This window comes from Tiliqua scincoides, chromosome 11, assembly GCF_035046505.1.
Source record: "Tiliqua scincoides isolate rTilSci1 chromosome 11, rTilSci1.hap2, whole genome shotgun sequence".
Lineage (NCBI taxonomy): Eukaryota > Metazoa > Chordata > Lepidosauria > Squamata > Scincidae > Tiliqua > Tiliqua scincoides.
In genome coordinates this window covers 6,491,971-6,509,547 of record NC_089831.1, presented here as the reverse complement: position 1 = coordinate 6,509,547, position 17,577 = coordinate 6,491,971, and the positions used below count along the sequence as shown (strand labels likewise).

General features: G+C 48.7%; 1 protein-coding gene across 4 annotated transcripts in view; it reads right to left on the bottom strand.

The window, feature by feature from the left end:
* The window catches only part of FGFR1 (fibroblast growth factor receptor 1), a 122,391-nt gene that overhangs the window by 14,704 nt on the left and 90,110 nt on the right, over positions 1-17,577 (bottom strand). For 2 of the 4 annotated variants that reach the window (XM_066639396.1, XM_066639398.1), the window contains 6 exons: positions 15,969-16,171; positions 14,316-14,461; positions 11,397-11,518; positions 8,153-8,263; positions 6,451-6,641; positions 1,375-1,497 (listed from right to left, as the gene is read on the bottom strand). In XM_066639396.1, coding sequence (XP_066495493.1) covers positions 1,375-1,497; positions 6,451-6,641; positions 8,153-8,263; positions 11,397-11,518; positions 14,316-14,461; positions 15,969-16,171 — 896 coding nt within the window. The remainder of the gene's footprint in view (positions 1-1,374; positions 1,498-6,450; positions 6,642-8,152; positions 8,264-11,396; positions 11,519-14,315; positions 14,462-15,968; positions 16,172-17,577) is intronic. The other 2 variants (XM_066639397.1, XM_066639399.1) reach the window with 1 other exon arrangement.

The following is a 17,577-nucleotide window of genomic DNA, read 5'->3' as shown; positions in this document are numbered from 1 at the left end:
TATTTTTCAACTACATTTTTATCTAAGAGTAAAAATTACTCTTTTGCAGACTTGGACAACAGGCTTTTATGAGAAGATATTCCACATATTAAAAAATTGGTTCTTCCCCCTTGCCGCAAGCAGCCTTTTGCAACAATGGAAGTGAGTTCCAATGCACAAAGCAGCAGAACTGCCAGTCCACCAGTGGATTGCATGCCACCTGCTGGAGCAGGTAAAACAGTGGTGGAGGTAGGGAGGAGGCAAAGTGGGGCAGCTGCGGGAGGTGATGGATCTGGCAGCGATGGCGTACTCCGGATTCTATTGCCCTTTTCTGCAGCCTCCCCACCTCCTTTATCGCCACAGACACGCGCCAGCAATTTTCACTGGCATGGATCCAAGGAGATTCACAGCAGAGTGGGAAGCTTACGCAGGTGGAAGGAGATTTAAATCCCCTTTTGCCTCTGAAGCCTCCTGACTCCCCCCCCCCCAAAGGACACAGTGCACCTGTTTATAGCGCAGCTATACCAGTGGGGGGTGGGTTGGGGAGGGAGGGAAGGGCTCTGTGGGATAGGATTGGGCTCTGTGACAAGCAATGGGTTAAGTTTTTCCCAGCTCCTCTGCTGCACACGAAGCATCCCAAGGTGAAAGGAATTTCCCAGAACTGACCAATCAACAAGAAAAAGGACATCTGCAGGACTTGGAAAAGTGTCAGTGCTCTGGATGCTTCCATGAACATGAGGAGCCAAAACAAACATCACCACAGAGAGGCCTCCTATCAAACAGGTCAAAACGATGCACGGATAATGCCTTTGGCATTCACCACCGGTGGCTGAATGTCACCGAGAAAGCCCATAAGACACTCAAGATGTTGAGTTCTGCACCCAGTTATTCCTTCCCTCCTCCCTGCGATAAGTAGAAACATATACAGTTGGGCTTTTTTATCTGCAGAGGATCAATCCCAGAAACCCCCAAAGATACGTGAATGTGCAGATAAGTGAATCCTGGACACTGGTATGACAAACAAACCAGAAGTAGCTTTCCCCCATATCCACAGCATCCACGAATATAGGGGTCACATTGCATGTTATGGAAATTAACCTTACACTTGCAAATGTTTTTAATCAGCATAAACTGCACAAATCCAGCTTTCCACGGCACAGATGCATACCCCCTACCTTCTTCCTAGGGAACTCAAGGGGCACACAAATGGTCCATCTGGGGACCGACCAGACCCAGACCTGTTTTATCCAGCTTGGTGGTTGCATCATAATCTCCAACACCAGCTTCCACATCTTTTCTGCACTTGAGTCGAATGTCAGAATGCCTTGTTGGACGCATCTCCTAGTTCAGCTGAATCACATGCTTCCCCTCAAACACCCCCCCCACACCACTCACATTTGTTGTCTTCTTGTAGTAATCTATGTGATGAATGTCTCGAGCCAGGCCGAAGTCGGCAATCTTCATCACGCTGTCTTCAGTCACCAGCACGTTCCTGGCAGCCAAATCTCGGTGGATACACTGAAAGATCAGAGATGGGGACTGTTAGGGACGTTCAAGGAGGAAGTGGCCTTGGGAAGCCTCGGAACAGGATTGAAAAATGAATTCTGCAACAAGAAAAGCTGTATGCTTTATGCAAATCAGAGCACAATCCTATGTATGTCTACTCAGAAGTACGACCCATTGTGTCATACTCCATTACTCCCAGGAAAGTGGAGAGAAGACTGTCACTTTAAGTACACTTGTGTGACTTCTCTCATTGGTATAATTTATTCTTATTCTCCTATGCAAGGGCAGTAAGGAACTAAAGTGTACCCCCCAGTACCTGCGGATCTAACTCACCGCAGATGTTGTGGATACCGGAGGAAAGTCACTTCCAGTTTGCTTGCTCACGGGCCTCTGTGGGTCTCAGAAGGCTTCCCAGAGGCCTCAGAAAGCCCCTTCCAGTTTGTTTGTCAAACTGGAAGTGACAGTGGATTCATGTATCCACAGTGGGTCTTGGAACAGATTTCCCCCCAGATGAAAAGGGCGAACTGCATAAAAAGCATCAAAGTGCCACCACTCCGACCCTTGGAAATCTTATTAGACAAACACTTTCAAGCAAATCTTCACACTCAAAAGGGTTAGAAAACTTGCTTTTTCACTTAAATGAATGCTGAGGTTCTTAAGAAGATGAACTTGGTGCCAAGTTATCACATCTTGCATTCTCCCCTGCACTTCCACAGAACTGCTGGATCAAAATGGCCTTGATTACAATGCTTGCCACAGCCACGAGTTCCACCAGAAGTGAGCACATCATAGGCAAAGTCAGAAGGCATTACATAAGAACATAAGAACATAAGAACAGCCCCACTGGATCAGGCCATAGGCCCATCTAGTCCAGCTTCCTGTATCTCACAGCGGCCCACCAAATGCCCCAGGGAACACACCAGATAACAAGAGACCTCGTCCTGGTGCTCTCCCCTACATCTGGCATTCTGACTTAACCCATTCCTAAAATCAGGAGGTTGCGCATACACATCATGGCTTGTACCCCATAATGGATTTTTCCTCCAGAAACTCGTCCAATCCCCTTTTAAAGGCGTCTAGGCTAGACGCCAGCACCACATCCTGTGGCAAGGAGTTCCACAGACTGACCACGCGCTGAGTAAAGAAATATTTTCTTTTGTCTGTCCTAACCCGCCCAACACTCAATTTTAGTGGATGTCCCCTGGTTCTGGTATTATGTGAGAGTGTAAAGAGCATCTCCCTATCCACTCTGTCCATCCCCTGCATAATTTTGTATGTCTCAATCATGTCCCCCCTCAAGCGTCTCTTTTCTAGGCTGAAGAGGCCCAAACGCCGTAGCCTTTCCTCATAAGGAAGGTGCCCCAGCCCCGTAATCATCTTAGTCGCTCTCTTTTGCACCTTTTCCATTTCCACTATGTCTTTTTTGAGATGCGGCGACCAGAACTGGACACAATACTCCAGGTGTGGCCTTACCATCGATTTGTACAATGGCATTATAATATTAGCCGTTTTGTTCTCAATACCCTCCCTAATGATCCCAAGCATAGAATTGGCCTTCTTCACTGCCGCCGCACATTGGGTCGACACTTTCATCGACCTGTCCACCACCACCCCAAGATCTCTCTCCTGATCTGTCACAGACAGCTCAGAACCCATCAGCCTATATCTAAAGTTTTGATTTTTTGCCCCAATGTGCATGACTTTACACTTACTGACATTGAAGCGCATCTGCCATTTTGCTGCCCATTCTGCCAGTCTGGAGAGATCCTTCTGGAGCTCCTCACAATCACTTCTGGTCTTTACCACTCGGAAAAGTTTGGTGTCGTCTGCAAACTTAGCCACTTCACTGCTCAACCCTGTCTCCAGGTCATTTATGAAGAGGTTGAAAAGCACCGGTCCCAGGACAGATCCTTGGGGCACACCGCTTTTCACCTCTCTCCATTGTGAAAATTGCCCATTGACACCCACTCTCTGCTTCCTGGCCTCCAACCAGTTCTCAATCCACGAGAGGACCTGTCCTCTCATTCCCTGACTGTGCAGTTTTTTCAGTAGCCTTTGGTGAGGGACCGTGTCAAATGCCTTCTGAAAGTCCAGATATATAATGTCCACGGGTTCTCCCGCATCCACATGCCTGTTGACCTTTTCAAAGAATTCTATAAGGTTTGTGAGGCAAGACTTACCCTTACAGAAGCCATGCTGACTCTCCCTCAGCAAGGCCTGTTCGTCTATGTGTTTTGAGATCCTATCTTTGATGAGGCATTCCACCATCTTACCCGGTATGGATGTTAGGCTGACCGGCCTATAGTTTCCCGGGTCCCCCCTCTTTCCCTTTTTAAAAATAGGCGTGACATTTGCTATCCTCCAATCTTCTGGTACCGTGGCTGTTTTGAGGGACAAGTTGCATACCTTAGTCAAGAGATCTGCAACTTCATTCTTCAATTCCTTAATAACCCTTGGGTGTATGCCATCAGGGCCCGGTGACTTATTGATCTTTAATTTATCAATGAGGTCTGAAACATCTTCTCTTTTAACCTCTATCTGACTTAACTCCTCGGTTAGGAGGGGCCGTTCGGGCAGCGGTATCTGCCCGAGGTCTTCTGCCGTGAAGACAGATGCAAAGAACTCATTTAATTTCTCTGCCATCTCTAAGTCTCCTTTTATCTCCCCTTTCCCTCCCTCACCATCCAGAGGGCCAACCGCTTCTCTGGCGGGTTTCCTGCTTCTAACATATTTGAAGAAGCTTTTATTATTCCCCTTAATGTTGCTGGCCATGCGTTCCTCATAGTCTCGCTTGGCCTCCCCTATCACCTTCTTACATTTCTTTTGCCACAGTTTATGTTCCTTTTTATTCTCTTCATTAGGGCAAGACTTCCATTTACGGAAGGAAGCTTCCTTGCCCTTCACAGCCTCTCTAACTTGGCTGGTTAGCCATGCGGGCACTCTCCTGGATTTAGTGGAACCCTTCTTTCTTTGCGGTATACACCTCTGCTGGGCCTCTATTACTGTTGTTTTAAGCAGCCTCCATGCACTCTGGAGAGACTGGACTCTTTTTACCCTCCCTTTCAACCTCCTTCTAACCAGCCTCCTCATTTGAGGGAAGTCCGCCCGTCGGAAGTCAAGGGTTTTTGTTAGAGATTTGCCTGGTATTCTTCCCCCAACGTGCACATCAAAACGGATCGCAGCATGATCACTGTTCCCCAATGGCTCAGTAATGTTTACATCTCTAACCAGGTCCTGCGTACCGCACAAAATTAAATGCAGAGTCACCTGTCCTCTGGTGGGCTCCTTGACTAGCTGATCTAAGCCACAGTCATTTAGCACGTCAAGAAATCCGGTTTCCTTATCGTGACCAGAACACAAATTGACCCAGTCAATATGAGGATAATTGAAGTCCCCCATGATTACAACCCTGTCCTTCCTTGTCACCTCCCTGATCTGTTTCCGCATTTCAAGGTCCCCATCAGATTTCTGGTCTGGAGGACGATAGCACGCCCCCAGTATTACATTGCTGCATAAGCCTGGTAATTTAACCCACAGAGATTCTACGGTGGAGTCGGACCCACCTTCAATCTCTACTTTGCTGGATTCTATCCCTTCCTTAACATAAAGGGCCACCCCACCTCCAACACGCCCCTGCCTGTCCCTCCTGTAGAGTTTATAGCCCGGGATTGCGGTATCCCACTGATTCTCCGCATTCCACCAGGTTTCCGTTATGCCCACTATGTCAATATTTTCCCTTGTCACCAGACATTCCAGTTCTCCCACCTTTGCTCGTAGACTTCGGGCATTTGCATAAAAGCATTTATACACGGAATGCCCCAGGATGGGCTGCTTATTTGCTCCTTTGTCCCCGCATCCTCTCATTGTGCCAAACCGTCTATCACATCCCATCACCCTACCTTTCCCAATTTCTTCTCCTACCCTGCCTTTGTCTTGTTGTTCTCTAACCTCCCCATCCTCATCCCATAGGGATGAGGAGTCCCGAACCGGATGCCCCTCGGCTCCTGTCGGCCTTCCCCCAGGGATCAGTTTAAAAGCTGCTCTGCCACCTTTTTAATGTTATGCGCCAGCAGTCTGGTTCCATTCTGGTTCAAATGGAGCCCGTCCCTCTTGTACAGGCCCCGCTTGTCCCAAAACGTTCCCCAGTGCCTAACGAATCTAAACCCCTCCTCCCTACACCACCGTCTCATCCACGCATTGAGACCCCTGATCTCCGCCTGCCTAGCTGGCCCTGCGCGTGGAACAGGTAGCACTTCAGAGAACGCTACCTTTGAGGTCCTGGCTTTCAGCTTCCTGCCTAAAAGCCTAAATTTGGCCTCCAGGACCTCCCAGCTACACTTGCCCACGTCGTTGGTGCCGACATGCACCACAGCCGCTACCTCTCCCCCAGCACTGTCTACTAGCCTGTCTAGACGAGAAGTGATGTCCGCAACCTTCGCACCAGGCAGGCAAGTCACCATGCGGTCCTCACATCCGTCGCAAACCCCCCTCTCTATGTTTCTAATAATCGAATCCCCCACTACAAGAAGCCCCCGACCCCCCTCCCGCCGAGGAGTATCCCGAGTGCGCTCGGATACGGGCCCATCCCCTGGAGAAGGGATCCCCCCTAGGGGATTGTTTCCCTCCTCTCCAGGATGACGTCCTCCAGTCCCGAGACTTCCCACCCGGGCAGCCGAGGAGCTGCACGCCTGAGGTTGGTACGAAGCCTGATCGTCCCCGGAAGTCTCCCCACGGTCCTCCTCTGGCTGGAGGCATTGGTTTTTTGCAAGCCTGAGATCCCAAAATGTATGACCCAAATCTTAGCAGGTCCTCCTGACCCCCTTAGTAGAAGAATAACCTGCAGAATCGACTAAATATCCTTGGGGTAGCCCCGACATCAGACCTTATGTCAATCTCTCTTCCCATAAGATCACCTGATGTCCTATCCCATGCCACAATTCCTTCCTTCCCACTGCAATTATTCACCTTTTTCGATGCAAGGTACTCCATGCCCCTGGCCACTTGGTATGCACAGGACACCAGGTCTTTGAAGGAGAGCTGTTCCTCAGGGAGGTGGGTGGGGTTGTAGCAATATTCCATGCCTGGGGGACGCCGAGCCTGCAGGTATTCTCTCAGGTTGCCTTTGGAGGCGTACTCCACTATCACATAGAGTGGGCCTGTGGCATAGAAAGAAGGGAAGACTTGGATCAAGGGAAGCAAGAGACCAGAGGCCCCAGCCCCAGCTGGTGCTTCTACTTTTCCACCGAATGCAGCTGTTTTGACCGGCAGCTGATGGTAAGAAGACAGCAAGAAAGTTTGCAGTATAGAAAGAGCAGAATGAGTCCCTCAGTCAACATCATGACTTGGTCACCCAGCTTTGTTTTCCTAATGAAAGGTACTGCTGAGAGATTTAGGACAGACACAAAGAGGTACAGTGGGCCATCCTTTTTCTGCCGGCTCGGCATCTGAGGATTTGAATTTCTAGACACGAGCCCACAGCTGGAGGGCCTCAGAAGACCTCACGGGCACGACTGGAAGTGCCTTCTGAGCCTCAGAACACTTCCTGGATGTGAACAGAAGACTCTTTTGGTCGTGTCCAGGAGGTCCCGCGAGGCCCTTCCATGGATTTGATTATCCACAGAAATCAGTATCTGCCGGGGGTCCTGAACGGATCTCCCATGAATCCCACTATACTTCTTCATATATATTGGCTGCCCAATTCAAGGTGCTGGTTTTGACCTTTAAAGCCCTATACTGCTCTGGGCCAGGATATCTTAGAGACCGCCTACTCCCGTACAATCCGGCTCGCTATCTCAGGTCATCAGAGAAGGCCTTTTTGCAAGTGCCGCCACCCAAGGAGGTCCGGGGGGCGGCTGCAAGAAATAGGGCCTTCTCGGTAGTGGCACCAACATTATGGAACTCCCTTCCCCTTGACTTGAGAATGGCTCCCTCTCTTGAGAGCTTTCGGCGAGGCCTGAAAACACTGTTGTTTAAACAAGCCTTCTGATTTCTGGCCTTCTTAACTTTTTTATACATCTTTTAGTTTTACAGGCTTGATTCCTCGGTGATCTGCTCTTTTACTCTTTTAATCTGACTACTGTTTTTATGGCCCTGTAGTGTGTTTTTTAAATGTTTTTATCTGCTTGTATTAATGTTTTTAAAATCTATTGTTTTTTAATATGTTGTTAGCTGCCCTGGGTCCCGTTAGGGAGAAGGGCGGGATAAAAATAAAGTTTTATTATTATTATTATTCATACAGCACACAATTAGACTGTGGAATTCACTGCCACAAGATGTGGTGATAGCTGCTGGCTTTATGGGCAGGTCTATCAATGGCTACAAGTCATGACGGCTATGCGCTTCCTCTGAGTTCAGCAGCAACATGCCTCTGAATACGACTCTGCCAGCCTATCTTTCCTGCTTATGGCCTTCCCAGCTCCCATTACGGCAGCTAATGGGCCAATGTAGGAAACAGAATACTGACCTAGTGAGGCCTCTGTTTCTGTTCAGTTTGGTACCAGGAGTAGAGTCTGTATGCTGCTCTATACAAATGACATATCCCACCATGCCTTGTTAAGAAGTAAGGAGAAAGTACTTTCTGCAGAGACTTCATCACAGACCACCCCATGCCTTATAGCTCCACTGCCCAGTCATTTTCAAGTAGGAAGAAGGGATGCTGAGCACTTACCATCCTGGGTACAAGCTCCAAGGAGGTTAATAATATTTTTATGCTTGCCAATCATCTTCATCATCTCCATCTCCGAGATCAAATCTGATAGATCCTTTTCTGTGGCATCAGCTGGAGAAGAGGGGGGGAAAAAAAAGTTACAGGACCTGGTGGGTCAGAAGTAAGTGCAGCTCAAGCAAGGGCAGTAGAGCTCAGTGGTCGAGCACTTCCTCTGCAGGTGAAAAGTCCCAGGTTCCATCTCTGGTATCTCCAGGTAGGGCTTGGAAAGACCTCAACTGAAGCCCTAGGCAACTGCTGCCAGCCAGTGTAGGCAATGCTGTGTTACATGAACCACGGGCTCGACTCAGTAGGCAGCAGCTGCCAATGCCGTCCTATGGATCAGCAGCTGTGGACAAATCCAGCTCCGTGAGGAGGCCAGGGCCTTCAACTGGCAACTTAGAGGTGTCACTAGGGCTTATGTCACCCGATGCAGGAGCACATTTGCATCACCCCCATGATGAACCTCCTCCCATACCAGACCATACAGAATAAATTACAGTATCATGCCCACAGCCTAAACGTAGTGGCCACACTAGGGCTGGTGTCACCTCCATTAACTTTATTTATTTTAATCTATCACAGTATAGGTCACCCAACAAATCACTAACCAATAAAGAAAAACCAGTGGCGATCTTGATGACACTCACACAAGTGAATCAGAGTTCTAGTATTAGCTCTGATCCATGGAAATGAGAACCGACTCAAACTAACACCTTACTGGTTCCCTGCTGTGTCATAACAGCACCTCATTGGCTCTCAGAACAAAGTCTCATTGATCGGTTTTGAGTTTTAAAAATTCACTTTTTGTTACACGAGGCAGTTGTGTTTTCTTTTCCTGGTTATTTGGCTATATAATCTTTGATGGAATACAGATAATTCAGCATGGTTTGTTTCATTACATTCTGCATGGAAGTACCTTTCCAATGATATGTAACATGATGGTATTATTCATAAATACAAATTTTCCAAAGGGTTTCCAAAATTTTGGCCACCCTATCCCTGAGGGTGTCACCCAGTGCGGTCCGCACCCCCTGCACCCCTTAGTGACACCACTGCCTAGAGCAGCGATTTTCAACCTTTTCGCCTCACAGCACACTGACAAGGCGTTAAAACTGTCAAGGCACACCATCAGTTATTTGACCACTGACAAGGCAGACGATGCCTTGGGGATAGGGGGCTCACCCCCCCCGAATGCCCTACTAATAAATGGCCTTCCCCAAAGTCCCGCAGCACACCTGTGGACCATCCACGGCACACCAGTGTGCCATGGCATAGTGGTTGCAAATCATTGGCCTAGAGATGAAAAAAAACAACAAAAAACCACTTAGAGGAAATGGAACCTAGTGGTAGCAAAGTGATTTGCAGGCTACTTCAGGCAGTCAGGTGCAGAGACACTGGCCTTCCATTCCTTTTTTTGCTCCTTTTTCCTGCAGAGTGGCCCTGCCGGAAAACACTGTTGCTGAATCTGGCCTGGGAACAGCAGAGGCTGCAGCATGTCTGAAGCCAAGAAAGTCTGAATTTTGTTGGTCCTTTGGCAAAGAGACTGCTGGGAGCCCCATGCCTGAGCTAGATATAAAACAAATATTTTCATTTATCTCATGGCTGGCTATCCCACCCTTCCTGCAATTACAGCACAGCGCGGCCAACAATACATAGTTATATAGATGAATGCAGTTTTCAAGTAGCTGCTGACCAGGGAGCCGGAGGAAAGGGAGCAACAGCTTCACAGATGAGCTCATCCTTTGGAGAGGTACCTGCAGCTCTTTGGCCAGCAAGCATGGATAAAAGCTTCTGCAGCAGGCTGGAAGGGTGGAAGACAGCGCTGGGTTGCTGCAATCTGTGACACACTGCCTGCCTCCCTTCGGGGAATGGGGTACATTGGGGAGAGCCAAGCTCTCACTCGGGGAGGCTTGCGGCAGAGAAACTGCTAGGAGACATTTCACTGCAGAGGTGTGCTTCAGATGTCGAGATACTGACTGCATCTACTGCTCTGTGCTCGAATCTTTGGGGTGGACCCTTGTAGTGCTAATCCTACCCCCATCTCTGTCAATACAGTGGGCCCTCCTTATGCACAGGCTTGGCGTCCGCGGATTTAAGTATCGGCAGGTGCCAAGCCAGCTGGAGGGACTCACAGGACCTCCTGAATGCGACTGCAAGTGACTTCCGGTCATGCCTGGGGGGCATTCTGAGGTATGGGGAGGCCACACACGGCCTTCCCATGCCTCAGAACACTTACTTGACATGACAGGAAGGCCCTTTCGGTTTGCCAGGTTGGCCCCATCTGTGGATTTCAAAATGCAGTACCTGCAGGGGTCCAGGAACGGATCCCCCACGGATATTGAGGGCCCACTGCATATGGAAAGTGGCCTCATCCTCAGGAAGGACACAAAGGTTTCCCCAAGGCAGACTGCCCAAGGTAGGTCTATCACTGGCTCCTCCCACAACCCTAGGGTGACGCGACTGCCCCGTGCAGAGTTTAGAGGTAGGGATGCCAGAAGCAGTTACCAAAACCTTCAGCTGATTTTGAGTAAAAATGACTAGGGTAAGTTGCACTGATTTGAACAGGGCTTGCTCTAAAGTACGGTGGGCCCTTGGTATCTGCGGGGGATTGGTTCCATGACCCCTGTGGATACCAAAATCCATGGATAATGAAATCTGCGGGGGGCCAGGGTCACAGTGCAGCAAGGACTCACCTGGGGGATGTGCCAGGCCCTCTGGAGGTTGCACTGGCCTCCCAGGGTCTTGGCATCCACGGATGCTCAAATCGGTGGACAGGGAGGGCCCACTGTATTCAGTCTGAATTCACCAAGTTGGCAAGGAGGGCTGGGGTTGGTTTTCGCACTGTGTTTCCAGACATAATCCTTCACCCAAGCCAGAGCTGGGGAGGAAAGTAGGGGATTCCTTGGCATCCGCAGGTGATCTGTCCCAGGACACCCTGCAGATAATGGAGTCAGTGGAAGGACCTCGCAGGACCTCCTGGGTGCAACCAGAAGGTGCTTTCAGTCACATTCAGGAGGTCCTGTGTGGCCCTCTAGGTATGAGCTCAGTGCCTGCCGCTGACTCAAATCCATGGGTGCCAAACCCCCTGATATGGAGGGCCGACTGTATTGCAATTTGCTGTAAGCTGCCTTGAGGGTCACTTGATCGAAAGCCAAGCTATCCAACTTCCAAAGAAACTAACAAATACCTGCAGGGATTGACTTACATTTGAGCATCTTCACCGCCACTTTTGTGACACGGTTCGGCTTGTCCTTGTCCAGGCCGATCGCCTCGGCCAGCACCACCTGCCCAAAGCAGCCTTCCCCCAATGGTTTGCCCAGGATCAACCTAGAACAAGAAGGGGAAGAGAAGGTGATGGTCAGGAGGGGAGAATTCCGTGCTCGGGAAGACTCGGTGGCCTGGCAACATTCTGCTCCCTATGTGGACTTACAAGCTCTCTCTTTTTGTTTCTGCTTGATTATATTGGCAGTACAAATGCACAGAAATTCCCTACCATTCCCTCTTGGGGAGCTACAGCAGATGGTCCTGGCTTCCATAATCTGGGCCTAATTTTCTGAATGGGATGGAATTTTCCCCTCAAGACACAAAATGCTCATGGAATTTTTTTTTTTAATTTTTTTTTTTTGCTTTTCCATAATCATGAAACATATGAGCTAAAGCAGTGGAGGCACTGATCTTCAGATGCAACCAGTGATCGCAGTGAACGTTACGATTATGTTGATGTCCCGCCTTTTTCTCATAACGGAACCCATACAGACCTGGCCCAGATCTAAACCTGCTTAGCTCTAGCAAGTTGGCTGAATCACATGCCCTCAGACCATGGGCAGTGTCAGAGCTTGACCAGATTGGACACTGGCCAAGAACCCACATGGGCTGATCCCTGAAGCTTCCTTAACGGTGGGTGGTGGTGGAGTGATGTGTTTGTGAGAGTAGGTTGCTTTGCTGCTTCCAAGGACGACTGACTGAAGGAAGCAGGAAGAACCAGTTTGTGTCTCTCTTCCTGTTTCCCCTGCCTCTCAGCCAATTGACTTGTTTCTCTCAGACCCACTGTGCCCAAAATTCCACTGTGGAACTCCTTGCCACAAGATATGGTGATGGCTTCTGGTCTAGATGCCTTTAAAAGGGGATTGGGCAAATTTCAAATTTCTGGTGGAAAAGTCCACCACAGGTTACAAGCCATGATGGGTATGCACATCCTCCTGCTTTTAGAAGTAGGCTACCTCAGAATGCTAGATGCATGGGAGTGGCAATAAGGTGCAGATATCTTGTTGTTTTGTGTGCAGTAGAGGCATCTGGTGGGCCTCTGTGTGATACAGGAAGCTGGACTAGATTGTCCTCTGGCTGATCCAGCCTTTGGCCAGATCCATAAGAACATAAGAACAGCCCCACTGGATCAGGACGTAGGCCCATCTAGTCCAGCTTCCTGTATCACACAGAGGCCCACCAAATGCCCCAGGGAGCGCACCAGATAACAAGAGACCTGCAAGGCTTCCTGGGAATTGTAGTTAAGAACATAAGAACAGCCCCACTGGATCAGGACGTAGGCCCATCTAGTCCAGCTTCCTGTATCACACAGAGGCCCACCAAATGCCCCAGGGATCACACCAGATAACAAGAGACCTCATTCTGATGCCCTCCCTTGCATCTGGCCTTCTGACATAGCCCATTTCTAAAATCAGGAGGTTGCGCATACACATCATGGCTTGTACCCCCTAATGGATTTTTCCTCCAGAAACTTGTCCAATCCCCTTTTAAAGACGTCCAGGCCAGTCGCCATCCAGCAGGGCTCCTCTTATGTAAAGTCCAACAGGAACCAGCCACCACTTGCTTCTCTAGCTGGCTGAAAATCAGTCAGTGGGCAGCAGCTTTTTTAATGGAGGTAGGAGAATTTGGCCACAGGGGGGTGGCAATGCTGGAGCACACACACATCTCTTCCCCACGGCTTGCCTGAGGGCCTGGTGCAAGCTGGCACTACCCCAGATCTCTGATCACGCCCAGGGAACAAACAGCGGACATTTTAAATACTGTTTCTAACTAAAGCAAAGAGAACAGAAACTCAAGGCTTAATGTTTCTAAGAAAGCATTATTTAGACCTTTCGACCAATAGGATCAAGTGTCCAGTTTTGAGAAATTGATAAAATAGTCTTTGGCAGGAGATTCATAGCACAATTATATGGGCTGTAAGCACTGGAGCAGCGACATAGCTAGCAGGGATGCAAAGCACTAAGTTTTGCAGGGTGCCTCACCACAGTGTGCAAAGTACTAAGTTTTGCAAGGAGCCCCACCACGGCATGCAAGCAGCCCCTCCATTACCAAGCCATTCCAGGCACCCTGGAATGCAAAATGGAAAGTGGAGGGAGCAAAATGGATGTGTTCATCTGAGTTGCTCCCACCTCCTAGAACGGCTCCGAAGGGGCTGCTTTTGTGCTGTGGTGAGACTCCCTGCAAAACTTCATGCCTTGCACACCGCGGTGAGGTTCCCTGCAAAACTTAGTGCTTTGCACCCCCCTCTAGCTACGCCACTGCACTGAAAGGAATGCTTGGTCCTCCAGTGTAGGCTGCTATAAAGTGCTTTCCGGTAATGTGAAAAGTAGCATGCTGCTGGGAAGGCTGGAGCCTTCCTGTCAGCCCCAGTGGATCCCCAGCCACCCACTGAAGGAGGTAATGTGGCAGGGGAGGGTACAGATCCTGCAGCACCCTTATTCCTTTTCTGCAGCCTCCTTGCCCCCCCTTCTATCCTCAAAGTTGCGCTAGTGACTAGGTCCAAAGAGACCTGCTACAGAGCAGGCAGCTTACACGGGGTAAGGAGATTTAAATCTATCCCTCCCACTGGATACAGAATGCCTGTTTTTGGCTTGGCTGCGCCAGTGGGAGTGGGGGGAAGGATTGGGCTGTAGGTTTCTCCAACATTCCTGAAGTATTTTTCTGGCCTTGTTTTTGAGGTTTTTTTTCTGAAAGGGAAATGTTTGGGTCAGAGACTCAAAATGCTCAACCACAAGCTCTGGCCTGCTCTGACTGGGGTAAACCCCAAGCCAACGGGCACAGATCCTTCTCTTGCCGACATCCAAGATCAGAAAAGTTGCTAAAAACAATGGCCTAGTGGCCCCTATCCAGAGTAAGTTACCGGTCTCTGGGAAGCTCCCAGCGGGGGTCTTCTGGAAGCTCATATTCAGAGACACCTGCCAGCATTGGTGTCCCACTGGAGGAGAGCCGGGAGGGACGCACAAGCATCACACCTGAGTTCATGGATGAGCTTGAGTCAGCCGAAACCTGCAGTGGGAGGAGGAGGAAGAGAGTGGGTTTACCTTTGATAAAGACCCCAGCCCAGACCAGTCTGGCTCTGACAGGAGAGAGAACTGTCGGCCTCCCAGCAACTCTGTCCAAGACAGACCACATTTTCCTTTTTGCAAACTGGGTTCCTGCTGATGTAAACAAACTTGGCTCCCTGATGTGGTGTAAAGCACCTCTCCAGACCTACCCAGGCAGCCTGGACACCCTCCTCTTTTTATCCTTCCCTAAAGCCTGGTTACTGTGGGTGGATTTAGAAAACCTAATGCCTGGGACTGCCTTTGTTCTGAGACCCACACCACAATCATTTGGAAGTTGGCAATGCGTGTCACATTCAGCATCCAGAAAAACTGAGCTTTCATATTTAGAAGAGAGCAAGTTGTTAGTCCTCATGAAAGCAAAAAAATATGTCTGAAAGTGTGTAAGCAAAGCCTGGCACATTCTCAGAAGCTAGAGGCAGGACTGGACAGGACTTCAGAGATACAAAACCTGCATTATCTGCTTTACTTTGTCTGTTCAGACACAGGATTAGTTTTCCTTTGCACAGAACTGGGATTTACATTTAGGAAAGGATTTCAGTCACCAGAATCCATAAGGAAGGTTCTGAGTGCAAAGCACTCTTTCCACTCATACTGCTATGTAAACAATTATAGTAAAAGCAGGGTTGGCTTTAAGCCAACTGGACCCAATTGGTCCCTGCACCTAAGGTGGGTCCCACACTAGAGTAAAAATAAAAATTAAAACCAATACTTTTACCAAATCATTTCACAGTCACTAAAACAAGCGGTATTTACTTTTCAGTGGTAATCTACACATTTTGCTTGTTCACTTGTAGGCTGACATGTATGCAATTTTATATTGAAATGTGCTCAAATCCATTTGGCCCATTAATTCACATGCACTTTTTAAGCACACATATTTGACAGCTTTCCATTTTACCATACAGACATAAAGTCTGTAAGAAATTATATTTAGAGTAGATCTCTAAGATTCTACAGACCTTGGCTGTGAACCTGGAGCCCTGCAAAAGCAAAAAAAAAAAAAAAAAAAAAAAAAAAAGGCTCCAATTGGGCCCTGCAGCTTCTAAGGTTGGCCCCGAGTAACAGAAGTCATGACTATGCTGGGAATGGTTGAAGCTCTGTCTTGCCAGAACATGGTGGTATCCGCTACAATCCTGGATCTCTTTCCTCTGCTTCTGTCTCCAAAAACAAGCCCCAACTGCCACTACTTCTCCCACTTTTACCTGCTCCAAAGTGGCCTCTCTTCCTCCCATTTGCTCTGCTTGGTCCTCTTCCCAACACATGAAACAGGCAAAAGACCAGCTGCCCAACACCGCCTAGCTAGGGAGGTGCCACCATCATCTGGATCCTGGAACAGATCCCCAGCGGATTCCAAAGGCCCACTATACTAGGCGAGTTTTGCTAAAGGCTCAGACAAAGTTCTCCAGTGGGAGGGCAATAAGGTGCAATCAAACCCCCTATCTACTTTCTGTTACCTGTCTGCGCAGGGGGATGCTCTTAGCCAGCTTGTGCACGGCCAGCTGGCTGTTGAAGTCCGTCTTTTTCGTGGTGCTCTTCATCTTGTACACGATGACGGTTGCAATCATGCAGGAGATGAGGAAGCCCCCTGAGCAGTAGATGATGATCTCCAGGTACAAAGGGGAGGTCATCATAGCTGGCTTGTCTTCAATAGCTGGACCAGTGTGAAGAAAGCGTTAGTATACAAGCACAGCAGCAATTTAGAAACAAAAAAGTTCAACAGGTACAGGGTGAAGGGGAAAGAGGCACTATCTACTCTCACTTCCTGTGGCAGCTGGATGTGTTTTTGGGTTGTTCTTCCAAACAACTAGGAAGACAGCAGATGTACAGGTGGAATTAATAGTCTGGCCAAAGCCAAGTGAGTCAAAAAAGGGCATACAGATCCCTTTTTAGGGCCCATTCCTTAATGGCTTTGTACACGCCCCCCCCCCCCTGATAGATACAGACAAGGCAAAGTGGGCGCCTAAATCAAGGTGTTTTCATGGATTTGGCTCTCTAAGATCCAAGTATCATTTGGGCACAACTAAGGAAGCACCAGAGTTATAGGGAATTCAACTTCCTAATGGAATCTGCTCCTGGTTTGTAAAAAAGCCCAAGTTTCTAGCCTTTGTAGTTCCCAAGAGGGATTTTAGAAAGAAGAAACCTACGTATTAGGTAACTCAAAAGGACGACTCTCCTTAATGGATCTCTTCAAGTCCAGCATGTATTATGAAATTCTGCAACTTGCATGAAGTTTCAGAATTTTGGCTTCCTGGTTGCAAAATTTGGGTCTAAGCCAAAAATTGAGAGATGGCAAGAATTTTTGGCTACAAACTTTGTCTACTGGCCTTTCTGGCTTCATACTGTAATACATCATGCCCTGGAGGTGGGCATCAGGGTGAAACCTGGTTTTCCAGAAAAGTGATGGAGGGACATCTAAGCATGGCCATTATACAGTGGCCTCTTTTCATCCATGGGTTCAACATCCATGCCCGATCTTGTCTGATCTTGGAAGCTAAGCAGGGTCAGGTCTGGTTAGTACTTGGATGGGAGACCGCCTGGGAATACCAGATGCTGTAGGCTTATACCATAGTCTTTCGAGACTGAAGGTTGCCAACCATCAACATCCATGGATTTGGCTCAACACAGGTGCCAACCCTGTGTCTGAAGGGCCTCAAGAACCTCCTGGATGTGATCTTAAGACACTTCCAATTGATCTGGGAGGTCCTTCGAGGGCTTTCCACAGATGTCATTATCAGCTGAAATTGATATCTGTGGAGGATCAGCGAATGGACCCCCCCAGGATACTGAGGGTCCACTGCATAAATATATGATCTGCCTCCAAATTCTGATTAGCAGGAGAGGTTGAGGGAGGTTGAAGCAGTGATGACGATGCTTTCATAACACCACCTAGAATGGGCGCAACTGCATGTGCTTGAACAGAGATGAAATCAAGGCTACTGTGTGTTCTAAGGAAGATGTTTCCAAGGATCAGGGGCCAATATTATGGTGGAGGTACAACTGAGGGAGAAAACAGAACAAGCACAAGAGGGAGTGACTCAAAATCTGGGCTCGCCTTGA